The sequence below is a fragment of the Caretta caretta genome, chromosome 5 (assembly GCF_965140235.1).
Source record: "Caretta caretta isolate rCarCar2 chromosome 5, rCarCar1.hap1, whole genome shotgun sequence".
NCBI lineage: Eukaryota > Metazoa > Chordata > Testudines > Cheloniidae > Caretta > Caretta caretta.
Window position 1 is genome coordinate 17,223,939 of NC_134210.1, and position 27,474 is coordinate 17,251,412.

At 40.2% G+C, this 27,474-nt stretch overlaps 1 protein-coding gene across 3 annotated transcripts in view; it reads left to right on the forward strand.

Annotated features, from left to right (window-relative positions):
* The first annotated feature begins 315 nt into the window (after positions 1 to 315).
* SMAD4 (SMAD family member 4) overlaps positions 316 to 27,474 on the forward strand; it is a 31,977-nt gene continuing 4,818 nt past the window's right edge. Inside the window, exons 1-9 of one of the 3 annotated variants that reach the window (XM_048850391.2) lie at positions 316 to 662; positions 18,288 to 18,656; positions 19,323 to 19,497; positions 19,954 to 19,983; positions 21,706 to 21,918; positions 23,218 to 23,337; positions 23,476 to 23,589; positions 25,184 to 25,234; positions 26,269 to 26,452. In XM_048850391.2, the coding sequence (XP_048706348.1) occupies positions 18,408 to 18,656; positions 19,323 to 19,497; positions 19,954 to 19,983; positions 21,706 to 21,918; positions 23,218 to 23,337; positions 23,476 to 23,589; positions 25,184 to 25,234; positions 26,269 to 26,452 (1,136 nt within the window). In that variant the 5' untranslated portion in view covers positions 316 to 662; positions 18,288 to 18,407. Of the gene's footprint in view, positions 663 to 1,845; positions 2,029 to 18,287; positions 18,657 to 19,322; positions 19,498 to 19,953; positions 19,984 to 21,705; positions 21,919 to 23,217; positions 23,338 to 23,475; positions 23,590 to 25,183; positions 25,235 to 26,268; positions 26,453 to 27,474 lie in introns of those variants that run through there. The other 2 variants (XM_048850393.2, XM_048850392.2) reach the window with 2 other exon arrangements.

A 27,474-nucleotide genomic window follows, 5' to 3' on the forward strand; every position in this document is an offset into this window, starting at 1 on the left:
CATGGTTTGTGTGTATAAAAAGATCTTCTGTACTTTCCACAGTATGCATCCGATGAAGTGAGCTGTAGCTCACGAAAGCTTATGCTCAAATAAATTGGTTAGTCTCTAAGGTGCCACAAGTCCTCCTTTTCTTTTTGAGATTGGAAAGAAAATTCACTTTTTCCCCTTACGGCGGGGACAGAAACCACAACATTAAAATTTCACCCATACCAAAAAAGCACCCGCCCGCCTGCATGGAAATGTTATCCGGCGCTTTGCGACCTTAGAGACGGTGGTTGCCTCTAGGCGCATGCGCAAAAAATACAAGCGCTCCGGAGTGATGGTGGAAGCAGGAGGGGGACTCCCTGCTGTGGCGGGGTTGCCCGGATGTTGCGCATGCGCGGAGGCAGCTGGACGTGTCGGCGGCGGAGCGGCAGCAGCTGCAACAACAACACGGCGGAGGCGGCGGTAACGGGGCGGCTGGATCCTTCCCTCCCCCGCTCCGGAGGCCCGTGAGCGCCTCCTCCCCCACCCCGCCGGGGCCGCCCTGAGGAGACAGGCCGCGCCGCCCGAGGGCCTGGCCCCTGGCTAAGGAGGAGGCGCACCAGGGGCCGCCGCACCGGGGCGGGGGGAGCAGGGGGGGCTCGGGCCCGCCGCGGCCCAGCCGAGCCTGGAGAGCCCAGGTAACGCCCGCCCCGGGTTGTGACCAATCAGACACCGCCTCCCCCTTGAAAGTGCTCCCCGCCCCCACTGCGAGGGAGCGCGGGTCCCCCTCCCCTCCCCTCCCCTCCCCTCGCTCGGAGGCTTTCTGCGCCCTGTGGCTGCTTGTCCTGGGGTGGGTGCGCGCCCCCGCGTGGGGGAGGGGCGCTCTTCAGCCTCCCCCCGAGGTCTCTTCTGCCTGCTGCGGCGTGGCCCTCCCCAGGGTTCCCCCGTTGGCGGGAGGGGAGAGCCCCTGGGGCGCCACCCAGCAGTAACGGGCCGCCCCCCTTGTGCGGAGTTCCTAGGACTGCGGCCAGGGGACCCTTGCACCCACACCTAGGTCCTGGTGCTGATCCCACTGCAGGATTGGGGCGGTAGGAGAGCATCCTTCCTCCCTGCTTGCTCCTTCTCCGCTCCCTCCAGTTTACAAGTTCCCCCCCATTTTCTTGCCCCACTTATTAGGCTCCTCTCTCTGAGCTCCCCCTGTTGTAGGAGGATGCCCAGCTTGTGCTGCACTCTGCTCCATTCCCCAGCTCCCTTATTCCCCCCCCCGCCCCCCCACGGCATAGAAGGTTTCTTTTCTTGAGTCTCCTGTTGATCAGTCTATCCCCAGTTAAGCTCTTCCACCATCCTCATTATTGAAGTGCCTTTCCTGCCACTCTGTTCTTCGATACTGTGGCCCACAGCTCTAGTTACACTTCTAAAACGTGGTGTGTGTTTTTTATTATATTTGGTTTCTGCTCTGAGATTGAACGCATCTTGTTTTCTTTTATTCTAAATCATATTTTAGTTTATTTTTAAGCTGCCCAGAGGCCTTTATGCTTTGAAGATATTAAGCATACTAGGATCCTTGTGTGTGTTTTAACATAAAATCCTAATCCCCAATCAATTCTTTTTGTGTGTATGGGTCCCTGTAAACTAGGTAAAGTTGTTTTCAAACTCTGTGACTATTCTATTTATTAATAGTTATACTGAACTACAAAATTAATGTAATGAAAAGGGAGGCAGCTTATCCTTCTTACCCTCCTTCTGGCCATCGTCTTGTTTTGGCTAGATGATTGTTGGAACAAGGCTTTCTTCCACTTTACAGTCATGAACCTATTTTGATTTTTGATTTCTTTGTCTTACAGGCATGTATATGTATTTATTAAAAACAGTATTCATGCACAGAGCAAAGCTCTAAAGAAATCAGTACAAATGTGACTGAAACTGATCAACATCTAGAATCAGTTTTATAAGTGGATAGGTTTAATTCAACTTACTTTATACAAGAAATAACACAACAGATGTTGAGAAATATCTGCATACGGTGGAGCAGAGCAACGGACCTGACTGCAAAGAATTTCAAAAGTACTGCACGTATTCTGAAAAATTCTTTTGGGGCTGGAATTTTCCATTCTTGGTCTCACCACAGAGGTGAAGATTTAAAAAAAAAAATAGGGGGGGAGGCTTGAGCTAACACAAAATACTATCCCTGTGCACTTTTCAGTACAGAATGCACATTAGCCAAGTACCCATTGCTATGGTATCAAGGCATTAAATAAAAATATAAAATTACACTAAATCTGTCCATAAGAGTTTACTCTTCCTTCTGTTATTTGGTTCAGTCAGCATTATTTTTTCTATTTGAGATTTTTGCCAGGTTATTGTTCAATCCTTATTGAAGGAAGGCTTTTGCAAAAAGGTGGGTTTGTATTGTGATCTGAAAACCGTCTGCTTTGGGCTTCCTTTGTTCTGTGTTAAGGAGTTCTACATCTTAAGGCCCTCTGCTGAGCATGTCCTTTCCTTGGCTCCTGAAATTCTCACTCTGGCCTCCGTCAGTGAGAGAGAGTGAGATAGAGGTGTGATGGTGGAGCGGGTAATGTGCTCAGCTACAATCCTGAAGGTCATGGGTTCAAGTCTTGATTGATTTCACACTGAAAGGCAACTTCCAGTTCATCCGGTTGCAACATAGGTACCCGAGCCTTTGTGTTAGGGCCTATCAAAGGCAGTTGGATGCGATGCTGGCCCCATCACTCCCTTGTATATGGTTGGCTATGAAACTGACAAGCCTTAACCGGTCACCCCATGAACTATAGGCTTGGGGAAACTTTTATTTGACTCTGTCAGTGGTAGCATTCCTTGTGAACACAGATGTCTGAGTGTCAGCTTCTCCATCTGTGTTTCTAAGGGCTTGTCTACACTTACAGTGTAGCTGTGCCATTATAGCTCTTAGTGAAGATGCTATTTACACCAGCAGGAGAGCTTCTCCTGTCAGTGTAGGTACTCCACCTCCCCAAGAGGCGGTAGCTATGTCAGTGGGGGAAGCCCTCCCATTGACATAGCACTGTCTAAATGGTGGGGTTAGGTTCGTATAACTACATTGCTCACGGGTGTGGAACGTCTGTGCCCTGGAGCAAGGTAGTTATACTGACATAGGCTTTGTCTACACTTGGAACTTAAGACAGTCTGGTCCTAGCTCATTGAGGGTCTCAAAGATTAGGTGTAGGTCTTTGAAACAAATCCAATTTGAATGGCGGCCCAGAGGAATATGCAGCGCCCCAGCATTGTGTGTGATCATTAGGGCCCTACCAAATTTCTGGTCCATTTTGGTCAATTTTATGGTCATAGGAATTTAAAAATAATAAATTTAATGATTTAAGGTATTTTAGGTCTGAAATTTGACAGTGTAGGGGTCCTGACCCAACTCTGAAGGCAGCAGCACAGAAGTAAGGATGGCATGGTATGGTATTGTCCCCCTTATCTCTGCGCCGCTGCTGCTGGCGGAGCACTGCCTTCAGAGCTGGGCACCTGGCCAGCAGCCACCACTCTCCGGCCACCCAGCTCTGAAGGCTGCGCAGAAGGTGATCCCCCTACAATAAGCTTGTGACCCCCCCCCCAACCCTCTGTTGGGTAGGGAGCCCCATTTTGAGAAATGCTGGTCCTCCCATGAAATCTGAATAATATAGGGTAAAAGTACACAAAAGACCAGATTTCATGGGTTGGGGATACCAGATTTCACAGCCCCATGACACCTTTTTCATGGCTGTAAATTGGTAGGGCTCTAGTGATCATCTTCCTTCCCTGACAAAGTCAGGCTGTTGTATGTAGTACAAATTGGAGTTTATTTGGCCTTTACAAGTCCTTAAGAATAATGGCTGGCTGGAGGGGAGGGGAAATTGAAACACAAAAACTTAGATTAATATAACTTTAAAATGTGATTCTAGTCTGAAAAAGACTATATAAACACGGTACCTATTTATCAAATCTTTTCCATATATGTATTTGATTCATAGCTGTTATCTTAGGTGACAGAGTGAGGGTTGGTGGTTTTATGTCTGCTAACCTTGCAGAAGTAGCACAGCTAAGCTAGATCCTTGCATATCATCAGTAGAAAGGTTTACTGTGTTCCAGTTACAGGGCCAATCTGTTACACTTGTAAAATGTTATTGAAAGTAATAGGTGAGCACAGGTGGAGACTGAGAAAAACAAACAGATAAACTCTCTAAAGGCAGTTAAGACTTCAGATTTAGTTGTTCCACAAGAAAAAGAGGCGCTCTGAATCTTTGAACTCTTGTCTTCTGTTAATTAAATTAAGACAAAATATTATTGCTACTGGAATTTGTCTCAAAGCATTTCTGTGAATTCCTCTTATTGTGTTTTGTACAATAGTGCAAAAGTTTATTTATTTTCTTTTGTGTTGTCCTTGCTTTAGTATAAGTGAATATGCCATTTCCGCCACCACCATCAGTGAGACAGTCAGAATTGATGTTGTTTAACTTAATTCAAATTGAAGAAAAATTCTAATGCCTAAAGAATATTATGGATAACATCCATCTACTGCTTGTCATATGTAGCCATGCCAGTCTAGTGCTATGGTAGTAGTGCTTGCTGTTGCTATTGTGTGCTGATTGTGCCAGCATCTACAAATCTGTTTGTTGTTGTTCCTCATTTAGGCAAGTAGAGAGAATTTGATGTGAGTGGGAAAGCATCCACACTTGGGGCCTTTGGGCATATCTGCACCAAGACATAAAGGTGCTTTGTTGCATATTTATTTGTGGGCTTCACTTTATTAAGTTTATTGTGGAAACTCTCATTCTACCACTGCAGTAGTAGACCATGAAACTAACATAATAACCAGTTAAAATGGAAAGTTTGATAACCAACTGCTACAAATAAATAATATGTCCATTGGAAGTTGAAAATAATTTTATTTTTTCCTTCCAGCTTTGTTTCTAAAGGACCAGAAATATTTACCCATTCAAATTTGCCATCCCTAAAGATACATTTTTGGGCATCAATTCTGGGAATTTTTTTCATCGTCGAAAGTTCCATCATAGTGTATTCTAGATATTAGATTGTAAGTTTGTGTCTGTCTGATGATGTACATCACAGTGGAGTCCAACCCTGTTGTGGCCTCTGGGTGCTCCTGCAATATAAATGTTAAATTACAAAATATATAGTTTTTGTAAAGCCTCGAACAATAAGAGATTGTCTCCTTAAAATGTTAGTCTTCAGTCACAGTAGTGAAATCTGTCATGAAGTATATTGTGTCCACTAATGTGCTTGTCTTAGAATGTGTTATAGAAACAGATCAAGTGGCTGATGATCAAATGATGATTTTTTTATCATTGCCTTCAGTGCTGTAGCCTGAGCAGAAACAGTGTACTGTACATGGTGACAGGTTTCAGAGGAACAGCCGTGTTAGTCTGTATTCGCAAAAAGGATGACCCAACACTCTCACAAGTCTTGGGAGACAGGCCAGTCCTTGCCTACAGACAGCCCCGCAACCTGAAGCAAATACTCACCAACAACCACATACCACACAACAGAACCACTAACCCAGGAACTTATCCTTGCAACAAAGCCCGTTGCCAATTGTGCCCACATATCTATTCAGGGGACACCATCACAGGGCCTAATAACATCAGCCACACTATCAGAGGCTCGTTCACCTGCACATCCACCAATGTGATATATGCCATCGTGTGCCAGCAATGCCCCTCTGCCATGTACATTGGTCAAACTGGACAGTCTCTACGTAAAAGAATAAATGGACACAAATCAGATGTCAAGAATTATAACATTCATAAACCAGTCGGAGAACACTTCAATCTCTCTGGTCACGCAATCACAGACATGAAGGTCGCTATCTTAAAACAAAAAAACTTCAAATCCAGACTCCAGCGAGAAACTGCTGAATTGGAATTCATTTGCAAATTGGATGCTATTAATTTAGGCTTAAATAGAGACTGGGAGTGGCTAAGTCATTATGCAAGGTAGCCTGTTTCCTCTTGTTTTTTCCTACCCCCCCCCCCCCCCCAGATGTTCTGGTTTAACTTGGATTTAAACTTGGAGAGTGATCAGTTTGGATGAGCTATTACCAGCAGGAGAGTGAGTTTGTGTGTGTATGGGGGTGGGGGGGATGTGAGAAAACCTGGATTTGTGCAGGAAATAGCCCGACTTGATTATGTAAAGAGTTGTCACTTTGGATGGGCTAGCACCAGCAGGAGAGTGAATTTGTGTGGGGGGGTGGAGGGTGAGAAAACCTGGATTTGTGCTGGAAATGGCCCACCTGATGATCACTTTAGATAAGCTATTACCAGCAGGACAGTGGGGTGGGAGGAGGTATTGTTTCATATTCTCTGTGTATATATAAAGTCTGCTGCAGTTTCCACGGTATGCATCTGATGAAGTGAGCTGTTGCTCACGAAAGCTCATGCTCAAATAAATTGGTTAGTCTCTAAGGTGCCACAAGTACTCCTTTTCTTTTTGTACATGGTGAATATCTCCATATACCTCCCAGTTGCCTTAAAGGCATCAGTAAGAGCCCGAAGTTGTCATCTTTTTATAGTAAAATTTGAAAATGTTTGAATTTATTTTGAAATCTTCTAAACCTAAAGTTAACCTATTTTAAAATCTCGAATAGGAGCTCTGGATAATTCAGTGCACAATAACACGAGGTGTATCCAGTTGAAACTTGGCTTGCACACCATCTGCAAAGATAGTATCAAAGGGCTTGTCTACGTTGCCTGCTGGATCGACGGGCAGCGATTGATCCAGCAGGGGTTGATTTATCGTGTCTAGTCTAGACGTGATAAATCGACTGCCGAACGCTCTCCTGTCAATTCCAGTACTCCACCAGGGCGAGAGGTGCAGGCAGAGTTGATGGGAGAGCGTCAGCCGTCTACTTACGCAGTGAAGACACCACGGTAAGTAGATCTAAGTATGTCGACTTCAGCTACATGAATGACATAGCTGAAGTTGTGTAACTTAGATCGATTTTCTCCTCCCCCACTGCCCAGTGTAGACCAGGCCAAAGTAATAGACCATCTTCCCCTCTAAAATCAAATTGGTTTTTGTATCAGCAGCTGGTTATCAAATTGTGTATTTTAGCTTGGTTGTTAAGTTAAAATGTTGCTTGTCTTCCTGACGAAGTAATAGTCTTCAAACTTTCTAACTTTTGTGGCCAACAGCTTGCAATCTTTATTCTCCCTCTTAAATCAAATCAAACTATCTTTCAGTTGCAGCTGCTGCTAAAATGTCCCAGTTTGCAAAGCTCTAAAACTTGATACACAGCCTGCTATAGGTTGGCTGGAAAAATAAACTTCTGCTGGCCTTCTTGTCAAAGGATAAATAGTTCAATCATAGGCAATCTATCTGTAGCTGAAAATCTCAAACCCAGTCACAACAGATCTCTCTAGTCAGAGCACTGACAGATAGCACGGTCAAGCGAGGACTCTGCCTCAGCTATGCTTAGCAGTACACTTCTTCGAGGGCATTACTTTTGTAGCTGATATCAACTAGGCCCAATCCCTTAACATCTGGGAGTTTAGTTCAGTCACTCTGCTCATTCCCTCCTCCTCTCTCTGTTTATAGAGAGATCACTACTTTTTGCTGTAGTCACACACACAGACCCTTCAACCACCCTTTTCGTTGGCGCCTTAATGCTGCTGTGCCTGACGCTCAGTTTACCTCCCTTTCCTTGTCTGGCAGGCAGAAAACCTGATGCTTATAGTATTTCTGCTTGTCTCAGGCTGCTGGACAATAGGATTTTTCTCAATCTGTGAAATTGTCACGGTTGTAATTTGGGCTAAAGGTCCTTAATAATTGATGGTTATATACAAGGAAAGAACACAGATTAACGTTGAGACCCCTGGTCAGGTATGAAAGTACTTGATTAGGATATGATTGAAACACATCAGAATGGAACCCTGGAATTGTCTTTTTACAAAGTAATTTTTCAGAGGAGAACCTCAATTTAAGGTTCCTAATTTAAAGGCTCAGACATCAGGAAATTAAAAGCTAAGGTTTTCATAGTTACGACTGGCTACATTGTAAGCATTGTGTTTTCAACCCTTTTCATTTTGGTTGGTTGGAGGCTTGGCGGGGGGCACTCAAATGTATGTCATAAAATATCACTTCTGCACTATGGTTGAATTGAGAACACTAACCCATTCATTTACTGAGCTAAATACAACTGTATTAGCTGTGCCATAAGAGCTTTGTCTGATATTCCAAGGTACAGATCATTTCTTTAGCACCTAGCTTGGGGTGGGGGTGGGGGAGCTGCAGCAGTTGAAGTCCAATGTCAGATTGTACATTACCTTTGAATCTATATTAATATTCAGAAGATTGTTATTTAATAATTTCTGGTATAACAGGTTTTTTTCATCTATAACAGAGCAGGAGGGAAAACTAATTTGTGGTGTTGCACATTTAGTTCAAGAGATTAGGCTGCCATTTATGGCAAACCCTTTCAGTCAATTTGTAATGTGGAGAGTGATCATTTATCTGAGACCTCAGTGGATTGAAATCTTGCTTCAAATAAGACAAGAACTTTGGGCCAGATTTTAAAAGGTATTTAGATGCGTAAATGTGCAACTGGGCACCTAGGCACCTTTGGAAATCCCACTAGGCACCTATCTAAAGCTTTAAAAATGCCATTAAATTATGTTTCAGTTAGAAATGTATCCTTTAGGATGAAATAATTATCTGAGAACCAAAAAAAAAAAAATACTGTTCAGTCTAGTCTCGCTGCAGCTTTCTCACCTTGGCTTAATCAGAAATCTGTTTCAATGTTAGCGATGTTTTGAGACAGTTATTCAATTTGGCAGCATTTACAGGGGATGAATTACCTCCTCTGAGACAGTTAAACATGCATCTTCCTGGCTGTTGGCCATTACATTGAAAATATAAGAATTTAATTTGGGTTCTAACTGTTTCAAACTTTAGCTCATATACTGTTACTATTCATTTCTGTGCATGGATCTAGATCAGCATATGGCTGTCTTCCTGCCTTCACTCTGCCCCTTCTGATCTTGTTTTTTTTTTTTTTTTTTTTTTTTCATTTTTGGCTCTGTTTTAAGAATATCTGCTAGTGATACTTTGGCAATCTTGAGAGATGAGCACTATCTTTTTATATTTTCCATTTAAATTGTATACTGGTAAAAGAACTGATAATAGTCACATTACATTTTTAGGGTTTAAATCTTCAACATTTGTATCACATTAATGTTGTACGCTTGCCATTAAAAAAATCTAGTGCTTACCTAGTATTTCTTCCTTGGAAGAGTTCTAATGTTAAATGCACAAGCTAATGTGAAGCATTTTCTTCCATTTGAACCAACTGTTGGGGAAAAACAAGTAACCCCTCTTCTCTTTTCACCATTTAAGTCCCTCAACTGGACAAAACCAAAAGTTAGAGTCTTGAATTTGTCATACAGTATTGAACATATATGAAACCTTTGTTTTTTCTTTTGGTTCATAGAATCATAGAATATCAGGGTTGGAAGGGACCCCAGAAGGTCATCTAGTCCAACCCCCTGCTCAAAGCAGGACCAATTCCCAGTTAAATCATATGCAAGTGCATTGTGCACCACCACAACTACATTGAATTTAAGCTTCTTGCACATGTTTTCATAAGTCCACCTCTCCCTTTTTATCCACTCTTGACTCTGTTCATGTCTGTATTTGCTAGCAGCCCACACAGTGCCAGTCTTTATGTGATGTTTGTCTGCTTCTCCCACAAGCATCTTTGGACTTTTCCTGACCTGATCAGAAGCCGTGCAGAACTCTGATCTCTCCTGAAGACTCATTTTGGCTGTCATGCCTACAGAAACTAATAGTCTGATTATGAGAAGATTGTAGTAACTTTGAAATAATATATATTTCAATTAAAATTTTTCTTACCCAGGCATTATCAGTTACATCTTGTTTGCTTTACTTTAATATTATTTCCCTTTTACCCAAACCTTTCTCTCTTCGTCAGTCTGTTTGTCTTAAAAACATGTAAACTCTTTAGGCAGGCACCATGTCTTCATTTGTTTAGAAAACACCTAGCATACTGTGGATGCTGTCAGTTATAATAAATAGTAATGAAATGGGGGAACCTTAGGGCAATTATCCAGTGGTATTTTAAATGGTCATATTTAATATTTTGGGTTTGTTTCTTGATTAAATTGACTTCTACACTGATGTGATTGGCTTAACTGCTAGTGTAAATCAGTTGTGTGATGTATGAATATTGGCCCTGAGTCTACCATCTTGCCAAAGACATTTGTTGGACTGTTGATAACATGTATCTACTTCTGTTGCATCCTTCCTTAGCTTCTCATTTCCATCCTTAATATAATCTAGTTTTCCTTCACCAAGAGCACGTTTTCCTTCTGTCGCTTTGGGCCAAACAATAGCTTGTCCTGCCTTAACAGTTATGTAGTATGGCTCATTTCTAATATCTGACAGGCATAGTGTTCAGCTTTTTAAAACCAAGTCTGACAAAATGTTTGTGGATTGTATTTTTGTAAAAAGTGTTAAAGGTCACCTGTCAAGGCAAAAAGTGCCTATTTTTGCTTCCTTTTTGATATATGAAGAAGAACCTGAAAGATTTTTAGATTTTACAGGTGTATACTTCTCAAGCACTGGCAAATTAGTAGGTTTGTGACAATGAAAGAGAGGTTGAGGTTGGGCGGGAGGGATTTTTTTGTCATAATTTAAAACATTGTTTTTGGCTTTTTCATATGCGTGGGGTAGTTTTTGTTTGTTTGTTTTTTAATTTCAACACTCCTGTACTTCAGCTGAGGGTGTAAGCTCCCACTTCAGTTCTTCTCTGAGGAGTCCTTCAGTAAAAGCATGGAAATCATATCCTAATATTGCTAACATCAAAGCAGAAAAAGTTTATTTAAAAACTAAACCAAACCTTTCATGCCCTCTTCAGAATGAAAAAGACAGAGGCACAAATCCCCCCCCCCTTTGACCACAGGATATGTCAAGGGGCTTCCTTTGTTGAAACTTCTTGATAATTCTGAGGCAGGGGTGGACAAACCTTTTGGCCTGAGGGCCACATCGGGCTTCCGAAACTGTATGGAGGGCCAGGTAGGGAAGGCTGTACCTCCCTAAACAACCTGGCCCCCACCCCTATCCGCCCCCTCCCACTTCCTGCCCCCTGACTGCCCCCCCTCAGAACCCCCACCCATCCAACCCCCCCTGCTCCTTGACCCCTGACTGCCCCCTCCCGGGACCCCCCCAACTGCCCTCCTGGGACCCCACCCCCATCCAACCCCCCCTGCTACCTGTCCCCTGACTGCCCCGCCCCCTCTCCACACCCCAGGTCCCCCTGGGACTACCACGCCTATCCAACCCTCCCTTGTTCCCTGTCCCCTGACTGCCTCCCCCAGGACCCCCTGCCCCTTATCCAGCCGCCCCCCCCCCCCGTTCCCTTACCATGCCGCTCAGAGCAGCCAGACTGGCAGCCGTGCCGGGTGGAGCCAGCCACACCACCATGCTGCTCGGCAGAAGGTTGCAGCCCCGCTGCCCAGAGCACTGGTGGCACAGTGAGCTGAGGCTGCAGGGGAGGGGGGACAGCAGGGGAGGGACTGGGGGCTAGCCTTCCCGGCCGGGAGCTCAAGGGCCAAGCAGGATGGTCTGGCCCATGGGCCGTAATTTGCCCACCTCTGTTCTAAGGCCTCATTTATGCTGGAGAATTTTGGTATATTAAATAATTCTCTCAAATGCTCAGCATGCTGCACGGAGATTTGCTGCCAGTATTCAAAAGGCCTCATACCATTTTTTTTGTTCCTGCTTTGAGCAAGTCTAAACACTTGTTCTTCGCCCATGCTAACTTGTAGTATTACCTTCCTACCGTAGATAAGGAATACTGTCAGACTAGCTGGTGTACTAATTTTCCCATCACTGTTCACTCCTTTGGGTGTTCTCTGGGTTGCTTTTTGTATTTCACTGTCCTGTGGTCAAGCTGACCAGAAGCACCCCATCTGAAAAAATTGGACTCCTTTTCTGGGCCTCGCAACTTGACTGGCAATGAATTTTTCAGTAATTCACACAGAAAATCCTACCTCTGAGAGCTTGGCTTGGCCTCCATTTTGGGGTGATCTTATAGAAATGGCTGCTATTATCAGGGATATAGCACAGCAGTTGTTCTGGGAATTGGTTCCCAATGGACATTTTGCTTGCACCAGCTTTGTGTGGACATGAGGATAATGGAAGTGAAACAGCACTGCAATGTAGACACTCAGTAATGTCAATAACACTCAAATCATTACTAGCATTTTAATTATAGGCAATATAATTTCCATTGTAGATGGACCTAAATGCTTGCAAATTATATCTTTCTTGTTCAGATAACCTTTTTTTGGCAGAAGTATCCACAGGTATGAAAATGAGGAGGCACGTGGCACTTGCCTACCATTGTTAATTTTAAACAGCTGCCTCCTGCTTTGAATTTCTTTGCCTAGTTTAAAAGGATATATCACCCTTCACTACCTCAGTGTAGTCCTGAGTAGTAATTAGTGTTTTGTTCATTCGGGTGGAGAGAAGTGTGACAGTGGAATTTTCAGTTCAGTTTGACTTTTAAGGAAGGTTTTTGAAGAATTGGCTAGTAATAAATTTTTCAGTGGGACAGTAGTATCTTGGTTAGCTGTTTTTTCAATCTGTATTTTAAGTACTTAGCTATTGTTTCCCAAATCTAATTGGCTCCCAAAAATATTTTTTCCTTACTTGATACAGTACGTTTGTAGATACTGTATAAAACACTAGTTGTTACACTTCTTTCTTCTTACAAATGCAGACCTGTTAAAGTTGAGTTTTGAATTCCATAACTTAAGCATATTTAGTATCTTGTAGGGTTGCTAACTTTATATAGCTTCTATTTAGGGCTGATCTACACTGAAAAATTTACAGCTCTCAGGGGAGTTGATGTTGCTATGCTGAGCTAAGCCCCAGTGTAGACAGTGCTAGGTTGACAGAAGAATTTTTGCATCAATTTAGCTAGCACCCTGGGGGAGATGGATTTAACTACAGTGATGGGAGAATCTGTAGTCAAGTGCTATAGTGGTGTGGCTGCAGTTGTGCCACCATAGTGTTTTAAGTGTAGACATATTCTTAGAATTTTGTAGTTACGTGCAGTACTGTGTTAAAAGCATTTTTTTTCTCAGCCCCTATTATCCAAATGAATGATTTTAAAGCTTCATGCTCACAGCAGATGTTAAGCCAGGGGTCTCAAACACTCGGGGTTATTTTCTGCGGCCCGCCAGCTCCCCTCCCCCTCCCAGCGTTTACCTAGAGCGGATCCGGGTCGTCCTTCAGGATAGGTTGTAGATCCTTGATAATGCGTTGGAAACCTACTGACCGCTATTCCTACCTACATGCCTCCAGCTTTCACCCAGACCACACCACATGATCCACTGTCTACAGCCAAGCTCTACGATACAACCGCGTTTGCTCCAACCCCTCAGACAGAGACAAACACCTACAAGATCTCTATCAAGCATTCTTACAACTACAGTACCCACCTGCGGAAGTGAAGAAACAAATTGACAGAGCCAGAAGAGTACCCAGAAGTCACCTACTACAGGACAGGCCCAACAAAGAAAATAACAGAACGCCACTAGCCGTCACCTTCAGCCCCCAACTAAAACCCCTCCAACGCATTATCAAGGATCTACAACCTATCCTGAAGGACACCCATCACTCTCACAGATCTTGGGAGACAGGCCAGTCCTTGCCTACAGACAGCTCCCCAACCTGAAGCAAATACTCACCAGCAACCACACAACAGAACCACTAACCCAGGAACCTATCCTTGCAACAAAGCCCGTTGCCAGCTGTGCCCACATATCTATTCAAAAGACACCATCACAGGGCCTAATAACATCAGCCACACTGTCAGAGGCTCGTTCACCTGCACATCTACCAATGTGATATATGCCATCATGTGCCAGCAGTGCCCCTCTGCCATGTGCATTGGTCAAACTGGACAGTCTCTATGTAAAAGAATAAATGGACACAAATCAGATGTCAAGAATTATAACATTCACAAACCAGTCGGAGAACACTTCAATCTCTCTCTGGTCACGCGATTTCTGATCTCAAAGTGACTATCCTTCAACAAAAAAACTTGGAAAACAGACTCCAACGAGATACTGCTGAATTGGAATTAATTTGCAAATTGGATACAATTAACTTAAGCTTGAATAGAGACTGGGAATGATTGATTCATTATAAAAAGTAACCTATTTCCCCTTGTTTGTCTCCCCCCCCCTCCTCAGACGTTCTTGTTAAACCCTGGATTTGTGCTGGCAATGGCCCACCTTGATTATCATACACATTGTAAGGAGAGTGATCACTTTAGATAAGTTATTACCAGCAGGAGAGTGGGGTAGGGGGGAGAGAAAACCTTTTGTAGTGATAAACACCCATTTTTTTCATGGTTTGTGTGTATAAAAACATCTTCTATATTTTCCACAGTATGCATCTGATGAAGTGAGCTGTAGCTCACGAAAGCTCATGCTCAAATAAATTGGTTAGTCTCTAAGGTGCCACAAGTACTCCTTTTCTTTTTGCGAATACAGACTAACACGGCTGTTACTCTGAACTCTTTACCAATGTGTAAAAGTATTCAAATGCCTAAATATGTGGCCTGACTTTCAAAAGTGCTGAGCAGCCAGAAGCTCCTATGGACTTCAGTGGCTGCTGGCAGGTGGCTCAACACTTCTGAAAATCAGGCCACTTAAATGATTAAATAAGGATTCAAGGGCCTGATCTTACTCTTATGGAAGTCAGTAGCAAAATTCTTACTGACTTCAGTGGTGCAAGATCAAGTTCAAAGAGTATAATTTTCAGGCATTTATTTCTAAATGTTGGCTGTTATCTTTAGTCATTTAAGTATTTATTTAAGTTTTCAATTAGGTAGATTCACTTTATTATGTGTTTCTATCTGGAACACTACTTATTAAGGAGTAACTTGAATAGCTGAGAACATTTTACTGAGACTTTTTGGAAAACGGAGAAATTTCACGTCCAAAAGTGTGTTTTGAAAAACTCCTGAAAATGGACAGATGGGGAAAGGTATCTGACGTTCTAATTCATTTGTATCAAGTTTGCTATAGAGCTTTGAATTCAAATTGAAATTGAAGAGAATAAATATTGAACAGATAGAACAGTTATAGTTTCATTAACTTATATATTTGTGCTAAATTCATAAAAGGAAAAAAAAGACTCTTAATTTGTTTTTGTAATATTCAAAATATTGCTTCATGAAAATTTAAGCCTGCAGTATGAGGGCTGGTCTATGCTACAAATTTAGGTCAACTTAACTACGTACCTCAGGGTTGTGAAAATTTTTATGCCCTGCGCAATGTAATTAAGCTGACCTAAGTTCCAGTGTAGACACTGCTAGGTTGACAGAAGACTCTTCTGTCTGTCTAGCTACTGCCTCTGAGAGGTGGGTTTGCTGCAGCAATGGAAAAACCTCATCTGTTCCTGTAGTAAGTGTCTACTACACTATGATTGTGCTACTGTAGCATTTTAATGTAGCTATACCCTGAGTTTATAGCCTTCTCCATGGTCTTAGCTTGGCAGATGGCACACAGTTTTCCACCAGTGGAAGCTGTAGGGTAAACAGGACAGAGGCATTTTTTACCACCAAATCATCAAACTAGGTTTGGGTGATTTAGTGGTAGAAATACATGAGTTCTGTCTATGCTATAGCTACCAGTGGTGGAGTTGCAAAGGGGGGAATTGTCCCAGTTTTCTGGGGATACATGCAGCTTGAAGTTGCTAGATCACTAAAGTTTATCAGCTTCCAGTAAGATGGCATGATTAAACTTACATTTAAGTGCCCAGATGTTACAATTTGCAAGTCATTTTTTTGCAGTGGCAGGGGAGAAATGGGGGGTGTTTATCTTTAAATCTTTGAAGCTGGCATCGCTACTTTTTTTAAAAGCTATTTTCCATTGATCCTCAATCAAAATGAAGTATCTGCTTGTTTAACCATTTTGGGACATGGATATTTCTGTAGCAGTTTCTATAGAGTACCAGGATACATCTGTTTGATTTGGATAAACACACTTGCTAGTTGTTCAGTTGCATCACTGAATAGTGAAGTGGTGAACCAGTGGTATTTTAGCTATTTTAATTAGCCTTCCTGGGAATCGTCCTATTTGGATGACTGGGAAAATTCAACTCCAAAATAATATTATTTGGTTGCATGCTCAGTCAGACCATAGTGTGGTATCCTAAATTGTGTAAGCGTTTTCTTTAAAACCAGAAGGGCCGGAAACATAGAATCATAGAAATGGAAGGGACCTCGAGAGGTCATCTAGTCCAGTCCCCTCGACTCAAGACAGGACTAAGTATTATCTAGACCATCCCTGACAGGTGTTTGTCCAACCTGCTCTTAAAAATCCCCAATGATGGAGATTCCACAATCTCCCTAGGCAATGTATTCCAGTGCTTAACCACCCTGACAGGAAGTTTTTCCTAATATCCAACCTAAACCGCTCTTACTGCAATTTAAGCCCATTGCTTCTTGTCCTATCTTCAGAGGTTAAGAAGAACAATTTTTTCCCCTCCTCCTTGTAACAACCTTTTATGTACTTAAAACCTGTTATGTCCCCTTTCAGTCTTGTCTTCTCCAGACTAAACAAACCCAATTTTTTAAATTTTCCCTCATAGGTCATGTTTTCTAGACCTTTAATCATTTTTGTTGCTCTTCTCTGGACTTTCTCCAGTTTGTCCACATCTTTCCTGAAATGTGGCACCCAGAACTGGACACAATACTCCAGTTGAGGCCTAATTAGCACTGAGTAGAGCGGAAGAATTACTTCTTGTGTCTTGCTTACAGTACTCCTGCTAATACATCCCAGAGTGATGTTTGCTTATTTTGTAACAGCATTATACCTTTGACTCATATTTAGCTTGTGATCCACTATGACCCCCAGATCCCTTTCCGCAGAACTCCTTCCTAGGTAGTCGTTTCCCATTTTGTCTGTGTGCAACTGATTGTTCCTTCCTAAGTGGAGTACTTTGCATTTGTCCTTACTGAATTTCATCCTGTTTACTTCAGAGCATTTCTCCAGTTTGTCCAAATCATTTTGAATTTTAATCTTATCCTCCAAAGCACTCTCAGCCTCTCCCAGCTTGGTATCGTCCACAAACTTTAAGTTTACTGCCTATGCCATTATCTAAATCATTGATGAAGATATTGAACAGAACCGGACCCAGCACAGATCCCCTGTGGGACCCCACTCGTTATGGTCTTCCAGCAGGCCTGTGAACCACTGATAACTACTCTCTGGGAACGATTTTCCAACCAGTTATGTACCCACCTTATAGTTGCTCCATCTAGGTTGTATTTCCCTTGTTTGTTTATGAGAAGGTCATGCGAGACAGTATCAAAAGCCTTACTAAAGTCAGGATATAAACAGCTACCATTTTCCCCCCATCCACAAGGGTTGTTACCCTGTCAAAGAAAGCTATCTGGTTGGTTTGACATGATTTGTTCTTGACAAATCCATGCTGACTGTTATTACCTTATTATCGTCTAGGTATTTGCAAATTGATTGTTTAATTATTTGCTCCATTATTTTTCTGGATACAGAAGTTAAGCTGACTGGTCTGTAACATCTTATAGACATAGGTTATAGAAAATATAGTAGCACTCACAGGAAGGAAACCTTGTCTATAAATTGCATACATACTTGATACATCAACTTTCTAATCGTAGTATCTCAGTTTTTTTAACGATTTCTTTAACTTGGGGCAACTTATTCTTTTCCACTAAAAAGCTACTGGTAGTCTAGCAGCTTCTAACACTGGAAAATTTAATTCCAACAATTTATAATATTTGCTTACAGATCACAATCCAGTACATTTAATAATGGACATGTCTACCAAATACACGAAAAATTATCTGTTTCCGAACAATTTCCCCAACATTTATACCCACCCAATCTGTCTTTTGTTTAATCTTACTCATATGAGGTACTACAGATCAGTCTTTCTGGCCCTCTTTTTCCAAATCAGAGCCCACTCACCCAAGGTTATTTGTCTACTCAGCGCCTTTTCTCATCAAATTATATATAGATATATAATATATGATCATTTTGTTGTCAAAACTGATTATAAATATATTTTTTCATTTATAATAAAACGTTTTGTATGAAAGTTTCTCTAAAAAGTTGAAACATAATGCCAAGGTACTGGTTCTGTTGTGGTTAGTTTTAATATGCTGTTAAATTATCTATTGCTTTGATAACATGTTTATCACCTCCAAGCTGTGATGTATTAATGCTTTATGAAAACTCTTCTACAGTAGGTGTATTTTTCTTCCCTAGGTTTGCCCAAGACCCCATGTGCCTGACATTTTCTTTGATCATCTCTTGTTCTCTAGCCTGAAAATACAGCTTTAAAAAGGATTCCAGGCATATTTGATCTGCCAGAAAAAGCTGTTCCAAATGGACAATATGTCTATTACTAACACACCAACAAGTAATGATGCTTGTCTGAGCATTGTTCACAGCTTGATGTGCCATCGGCAAGGTGGAGAGAGTGAAACTTTTGCAAAACGAGCAATCGAAAGCTTAGTTAAAAAGCTAAAGGAGAAAAAAGATGAATTGGATTCTTTGATTACAGCTATAACTACAAATGGAGCTCATCCTAGTAAATGTGTTACAATACAGAGAACACTGGATGGAAGGCTTCAGGTTAGTCCAGATACAGACACGGATATTTTTTCTACGTATACTAGTTGCGTGGTAGCAAAAGTGGGTGTAATAGGATTGGGGTGCACCACAGAGGCAGAGTGGCTCTATGGCATAATTTTCCCTGCCTTGGAGGCGATAGAAACCCATATGCAGACAGTTTGTTGGGTTTGCCCCCATAACATTTACCATTTTTCTACTAATACCTGTTTTTTCAAATGTACATGCCACAGGTTACATAGAAAGACCATTTCACATCCTGCTAAGGTATTAGCTTTTTAATCTAGAGATAAAATTCTACAGTTTCTCCCATAATTTTTATCAACAGACTTCTGGGAGGCTGTGGTTTGCAATTTCATCTAACTTGTGAATTCCCACCACTTTTGTTGTGTTGGCCATTTTATTTTCAATATTGCCTGTCACAGTCTTATACTTTCTCCTGGGAATAATTGCATTAGTTTAAATATCCACTGCGATTTCTTTTTGGATTCTTTCTATTGGATCCAGAGTTTTGGAGGATAAGTATTTTTAAAAACATGGCAGGAGAAATTTTTAGTGAAAGGTATCTGCTCGGTACTAGCCAGCCTTATTCTGTTATTGGGAAATGAGGGAAAGTCATTTTTTTTTCCCCAACTTTCCCAGATGACTTTTGTGTCTTTAACTTTCTAGGTGGCTGGTCGTAAAGGGTTCCCACACGTGATCTATGCTCGTCTTTGGAGGTGGCCTGATCTTCACAAAAATGAACTCAAGCATGTTAAATATTGTCAGTATGCTTTTGACCTAAAATGTGACAGTGTCTGTGTGAATCCTTACCATTATGAACGTGTGGTGTCACCTGGCATTGGTAAGTAGTCTGTCGATTTAAAGTGGAACAGTGGAAGTAAAGTGTAAATATTTTTTCCTTATGTTCTAGAAAATGTAGACCTAAATAAAAATGAGTGCGTAATGACATAGTTAAAAACCAAGTATACTTTGAATTACTTTTACTTCTACCTTTTATTTATTGGAAATAGTTACTGAAGTTTAACTTTGGAATAAACTTGAGGCATAGGGATGAAATTTGCAGTTTTAGCCTTTCGGAACTGAATATGAAGTGGTATTTAGTTCATGTAAACTGTAAGAGTGATTTTAGTTTGCATATTTCTGTGATGTCTTGGCATAGTGTATGTAGTCACTAACCTCAAATTTCTGTTAGTTTGTGTATATTCATGAGTTCAATGTATTGCAAGCTTGTAAATGCATTTCATGGTTTTTAAAGGTATTTTTACTTTTTAAAAGATTCCTTTTTTCTTTTTAAAAGATCTTTCAGGACTGACCTTGCAGAGTTCTGGTAAGTAGTTAGTTGTTTATAATTGATAAAGATTTCTATGTAAAAAGAACTAGATTGCACTTTAAATAGCATATTCACAAATGTTCTCACATGCTGAGAGAGGGAGGGAAAGCAAGGATAGAAATGCACTTATTTCCTCTAGTTAGGAGACCTTTCAGAATAGTGGTACGTGAAGCAATCTGGTGTGTGCATCAAAAAAGATATAGCCTAAGCTTTCAACTCACCTTTCGTTGTTGCTCTAGTTTCACTCATTTGTAACTTCCCCAAAACTCTCATTTGGAATCAGAGCAAGCATGGAAAGTTACAAGCCAAAATTTTTTTTGTTTTTGTTTGAACGGAATAAGTCTGGCAGTATAGTATATTTACCATCTGAGCTAGGTGATAGGAGGAAAATAGACTTTTCCTGTGTAAAATAGTATTAAAAACTAAGACTGCACAACTAATTCAGACATCTGAACTCTAACTTCAGACTTGTGGCAGGTGTGCTGGAGAATAATCAAATTGGTAAACTGGGGGGAATGTATTTAAAACTTGGAAACAATTACTTCCAGGTATACTCAGAGAAGCAAAATGATAGGGTTTTAGTTATTTCTGTAACTGTATTGTGTATGCAACTGATGCACCGAAGCTAGGGTTTTCCTTTCCTCTTAAAGGACAGATGTGGTGGGATTTTTTGTTGGTTCATGTGCCTGGAAGTCTTGGACATAAACTTTAAAAAAAATAAAATAAAAAAAATCAAATTGATTGGCTAAACTTTACAAATTTGAACTTTTGATAGACTAGACTCCAGGCCAGTTTGCTTTCTACTGAAGGAGAAGAAGCAACTGAAAATGATTTATGTGCACAGTATCAAGTTTGTACCAAAGTTTATAGTACAGTAACTAAATACATGGTATGTATTGATTACATAATTATATTTTTGTGCTGCTATCTCACTACAGCTATGGAACTGATAGAGAACAAAAGGAAAATATTTTAATATCCTTTGACATTTCTTAAACCAAAAACAAACATGGAATTAATGCAATGTAAAAAATTAGTTTAAAACATTAAATACAGAATGCAAAAGTTAGTGTTCATATAATTGTAACTCACCCACACTAGCCACAGATACTATTTTGGATTAGTAGTTGTTAAATACGAAGTGAGTTCTGTAGTGCCTTGCCATGTGCATGCACACTTCCAAAGGGTGTTGCATAAAAGTAGCTTGAGGAGAGGGTTTTTCTTATGTGCAGTGTTGCTGAATTAAGTTTATTATGAGGAGTTTGCATATTCTGAATTGCTTGTTTAAAGTTGTAACTTCAATATTGCATTAATGTAAGTTAAAGTGCTTGACGGTGCATTTCCACTTTTCTCACGCCCTCCAGCCATACTCTAATGAACACAAACCAGCATGGTGTTAGAATATGCATAATTTGGGAACGGAATTGTTATTTCAGAGGCAGCAAGTTGAGCTCACCGTTCTTTGGTGTGCTATAAAGTTACTTTTTATAGTTCTCAGCTACTGGATGAATTGCTTATTTATTTGTAAACTAGAGAACGTGCCCCACAATGTTGTACAAGGTCTGTGTAGGTCAGAGATGGTTGCCTAAACTGCTTTTCTAAGAATGCAGCTTTAATAGTGTTGTAATTGTTTGGAAGTGGAGCAGCTCCACATACTTACCTATAAATTAGCAAAATGCACATGCATGCTTAAGGATTTAAACCTTTATTTCTTCATAGCTCCATCAAGCATGTTGGTGAAAGATGAATATGTTCATGACTTCGAAGGACAGTCCTTATCTACAGCTGAAGGCCATTCAGTCCAGACCATCCAGCATCCACCAAGTAACAGGGCTTCTACTGAGACTTACAGCACCCCAGCTATGTTAGCTCCTACTGAGTCTAGCACTACCAGCACCACCAACTTTCCCAACATTCCTGTGGCTTCCACAAGTAAGAAACTTAGATTATCTGGAATATAAAATCAGAATACTTGAATGGCACAACTATTTGATCTTCTGTAAAGTGGACATTGCATAGGAAACTTGCTTTTATTTTATCAAAGTAAATACACTAATACCTCACTTTGTTGTTCCAGTCACAGGTGGCCTGTTGATCTCAGATGTTAAAATGAGATTTTACTTGGAGCCTAGAATTTGAATCAGTTTTTTCTGTTACCCCCCCCCCCCCATTACACTGACTGAATTTTCTAAACTACAAAAAACTGATACACACTTCTTGAGAAACCCTTCCAAACACTGTTCATTGCTGTGTTGTTGTTTAAGTTATTGACTCCTTGAGGAGTACTAGCATGAGTATTGAACAACTGGGGTGGGAATGGAAAATTTCAGTATTCCATTAAATCAGCAGGAGGGATAATAAAACTGGATATATGAAGAAGTAGTTCTTAAACTTTCTGGAGCTGAGGACACCTTCTCTTCTAACTTTTTTGAAAAAAAACTAATTGAACCACTTGAACAATAAGCCTGTAAAAATTGCAGACTCTCTTAAAACCCTCATGAGCACGTTGGTATGCCATATCTAATTTTTCTTAAATGTTTTATGTGAATTTAGCTGTGTGGAAGTGCTCAATTGAATCAGTTATCACATAGCCCTAGAAAATGAAATCATTCTGTACTCGGATCAGGAAGTAGCAGTATGCAAAGATCCCTATGCTACCTTGGCAACATCCCTCAGTCCTTGCCTAGAAAAACCATTTGTATTTTGGGTTTTGTATCGCTCCTATCGCCATCGTATCATATTGCTCGAAGAGTGTGAAGATAATTTAGTCTCCATTTCCTTTCAGTCTTTGATCCCTCTTCTAAGTCCGTGGAAATCTTATTGAAAAGAAGTGTTTCTGGGGCTGCGTGAAGCATGTTGCTTTTTCTGTATCTTTCAAGTGAAGCCTTTAGCTTCTCTTTTTTCCCTATATTGAAAATATCCAAAACAAAATCTGAGTAAAACAAAGATCCATTTTCCTGTTAGCAAATAAAAATGTGCAGAGCAATCCTAGTCATAAGATATGACACAAAATACGCTGTCGGAATAGAAGAAAAATTAGCTGATGCACAAAGTATCTTACCTGCAGCTTTCTAAGGTTCTTTCCTGCAAGAAATATATCCTTAAATTCTAGCAGCTTTATTGTAATAACCTTGATAATTGGGATGTGTTTTCCTCAGTAGGATTGTGCAGTTTCCCTCTTACAATAAAATTGTGGAATATTTATGAATGGGAAATATGTTCTTTTACCAGGTCAGCCAACCAGTATATTGACAGGTAGCCATAGTGATGGACTCTTACAGATTGCTTCAGGGCCTCAGCCAGGAACGCAGCAGAATGGGTTTACAGCTCAGCCAGCTACTTACCATCACAGTGAGTATACACGTACATGCATTCTTTTTAGTTTTCTAAAACCGGTTAATAAATATTCAGGAGAAATAAAGAAATAGAAATGACATGGGTAAGCTCCCTTAAATGCGAAGTAGTCCAGTCCTTTTTTTCTTCTTTTAGATAGTACAACGACTTGGACTGGAAGTCGAACGGCAGCCTACACACCTACTATACCTCACCATCAGAATGGGCATCTTCAGCATCACCCACCTATGCCCCACCCTGGACATTACTGTAAGCATTTGTGGATTTTCAAATTGCTATACTTTCTGTGCTGTCATTGTAGCATAATGGCAGAATCTAATCTCTCTTGTGACCTTTTCCCCCCACACACGTAAATTCTATTAATTATAAAACTATAATTACTGTGTAACGTATTCTGACAATTAAATACGAAAGCTCCATGAGAGTTGGTGTGCTGTACTTTGCGCTGCATCAAAACAGGTGAGAGCAGATTAAAATTTTAGTTGTTATAATGGCACCATCCAGTTTTGCAGTTAAAAACCTGTTTGTATTTCCCTTTTTAGCTTCTGTTTATAGAACTTTATAACTTGGCTGTAAATGCTTCCTTTGACCTTGAGTGTTGGTCCAAAAGTAGATTTTGAAATAATATTTGGCCTTTTTTGGTTCAAGTTCCTGTTTCAGATCCTTTAGAAACATATTTAGAGTAAAGTCTCATTTTCTTAATAACTTACAGTACTTAGGCATTTCTTTTAAAGTGTAATTTATGTGCACTAAAATTTAAAATGATTATAAAAGTTAAAAATCATTGCTGACTGGCCCCACTACAACCCAATTCATGGGGACATTTGGCACGTACGTTTGCACTTACTACAAAACAGACCTGTAAATAGATTTTCTTTAAAGATTACTAGTTAGCTCTTGGCCTCAAGGCAAAATAGATTGATTTTTGTTTTACCATGTTGTAATCTAGTAGGTTTGATTGAAATCAGTAGAGCCTAAAGGTATAGCAGATTAGATAGGTTATCTAAGAGCAAGGAGTGTGGTGAGAAAAGAACAAAAATTAAAATTAATTTTGCCTGTCCTCCTTTATTATGGAATTCAATAATCTCTAAACACTGGGATAATTCTGGATTTCCTATTATTGTACTTATAAATTATTCTATTTGCAGTGGTTATGCTCTGCACTCTATTCCTGAGGGGGAGTTAAAATCACTTATTGCAATAAATTACTTTGGCAGTTTTCCTGTATCAACAAAACATATTTTAGACTCTGATATTAAGTTTTATATTACTCCCTTCTACCTGGTTCCCACTCCATACTCCATCTTGTTTATCTGAAGTACTGGAGTTCAAATATATTTCTGGTGCTTGTTATTCATAAATGTTTTCAATATTGACTTGGCTTTCCAGTTTAATACTTTGACTTTTCTAAAAATGGATGTCGGTACTCCTGGGCTATCTCCTTGGCCTCCTGCTCCTCTCACTTTGGGCAGTCTCATCCATTGACGTCTGCCAACTTTGTCATCTTCTCCCAGAAGCCATTGTGCCTTTGTCCATGATGCATATCCCGAACTCATCTGTAAAACGGCACATTTAATCCCTTCTAAAGATGTACTTCTGCTGTGCTGCCTATGAGGAGCATAGCTAATTTATAATGAAAATTAAAACAAATTGTTAAGTTAACTATGCTTTGCCAAGACTAACCTCTCTGCTGATCTCTGTTTTTAGAATGAACTTGTCAGGGCTAGGACCATACCCTCTTCTCTGTTTGGAAAGTGCCTAGCACACTGTGGACTCTACCAAAACAAAATTACTCATAAATCTGTATCTTCATGTAAAATAAACTTCATGCTTTTTTTTAAAGGGCCAGTTCACAATGAACTTGCATTCCAGCCTCCTATATCAAATCATCCTGGTAAGTGCAAGCTTCTGAAGAATTGTTCAAAGTATAATGGAAAATTAAATGTATTCCGTATGGGCCTGATCCAAAGCCATGTATCACCTACTTCAAAAGCTATGCCAAGCATATGTTACAAGAAATAATACATTCTGAGATGGAACAAAATGGATGAATGATAACTGTTGGTATTTCCAGAAACTAAAGGCCCACGCTTTCAAAGAATGGATTTTAAATAGAAAAAACAGATTTTTATTTGTTTAAGCAATTAATAGAATCTAAGCAAGTACAGTTTTGGTGTGAAACCTAGAAAACTAGCCAACTTGCAGATGCAAGGTAGTATGGTAACGTTACAATAATACAGTTTGTCCATCACATAGGTTATATCATTTTGTATGATTTAAACAGTAACTTATTTTTTCGTTCATTCATTGGCCTCTACCACCGAAAGGAAAACTGGCAGTGATTGAAAGCTGAATTTAACTGGTGATAAGACCTCAATGTTTATATAAAAATTCATATTTTTATAATGATCCATACTCTTCATAATTAAGTATTGTTTCATAAACATAAGTCTGAAATACTTGTTCCTTAAGGGTTTTTGTAAAAACTGGAAGCTTTTGTGTCTGTCCTATTATGATAAAAACAGTATTTCTCCTAGTAATTTGCGGTGATTCTGTCTTAATTTCCTAAAAATCAACCTGTACTATCTGTATATAAAAAGTATAATTAATATGCAAATTAATTGACATTGAGGTGCAGTTCGAATAATTTTTAAATGCAGCTGCAAGCTTAAGTTACCATGACCTCATTCCTGCCCAGGTGTTTGTTCCATCTCTAATGTGCAAAACATTTACTAGTAAATGATACATAAAAATTTGAAAGTGGAGGCAATTTTGTGTTCATTTAAGCTCACTACTGACTTCTTACATACATACACACTTTTGAAAATTAAATTGCAAGTACAAATGGTAAAAGTTCTAAACACTTGTGTCTCAGGGTTTTGCAGGATTTTTACTGGCACATTTCAGCCTGTTCTTTGTCTTCTCTAGCTCCGGAGTACTGGTGTTCAATTGCTTACTTTGAAATGGATGTGCAAGTTGGGGAGACATTTAAAGTCCCTTCAAGCTGTCCAGTTGTTACTGTTGATGGCTATGTGGACCCCTCTGGAGGAGACCGCTTTTGCCTGGGCCAGCTTTCTAATGTACACAGAACAGAAGCCATTGAAAGAGCAAGGTATTTTGCATGTCTTCTGGAATGCCAGACTTTGGTTGTATTTTATATTTATTGTTCAAGATTTTGGTATATATCTTTCTTTTGAAGATATAAATTCCGTTATGTACATTCTGATTGATACGATACAGCTTGTGTTTTCCTGGGCCTTTGGGTTCACACTTTGGGTACGTTCATCCATCTGAGTAGTGCATGAGTGGCCCAGGAGTGTGCCCCTTGATGTGGCATATTTCATATGTTGGTTTATATAATTGTGTTTGAAAGTTGTCATAATTTTAAGAACAATTTGTGTCCTTGTGCTTGGGGAGAGAAGACTTAATCTATTGAGGGTAAGGGCAAAGATTAGACTAAGTGAAGCACACAGGTTCTTTAGAGCATCATAGGCAAATGGAAAAAAGATACTTGTTTTTCAGTCTCACCTCACACTTAAGTTTTGGTGAAGGAGCAGAAAAAGGCCTTCAGGAACTCTTTTGCTAGTGATAAAGTCCTTTCCCCATGAAACAAACAGGAGTACAACAGGACTAAAATAATTTCAAGTGTTTATAGTTAGTTAGCTTAAAATATGGTGCATTATTGTGACATCACCAAGAGGTCATGTTGCTGTATTGAAGCATTGCTTCAAAAGATGTATACACTGCTATTCTCTTACGCAGGACTGTACACTTGACTTTAGAAGAGCTCTGTGTAGCTTGAAAGGTGGTATCTTTCACCAACAGAAGGTGGGCCAGGAAAAGCTATTACCTCACTCATTTTGTTTCTCTCATGTTTTAATACAGTATGGCTACAGCAACGCTGCAAACACTTTAGGACACTTGTCAGTGTGGATCCTTATTCTGCTGAAATAGGAGGCCCAAGTGTTGTATTTGCTGAGATACAGTTTTGGAATGCAGATTCTATGTCTATATAATTACTTTAAATGTTCCTTGACCTACATTGCCTATCCATGCTGCTACTTCCATAAAGTTAATGTTACATGTACAATGCAGTGTGCTCATAATACAGTGGATGTGATATACCTTCATGCT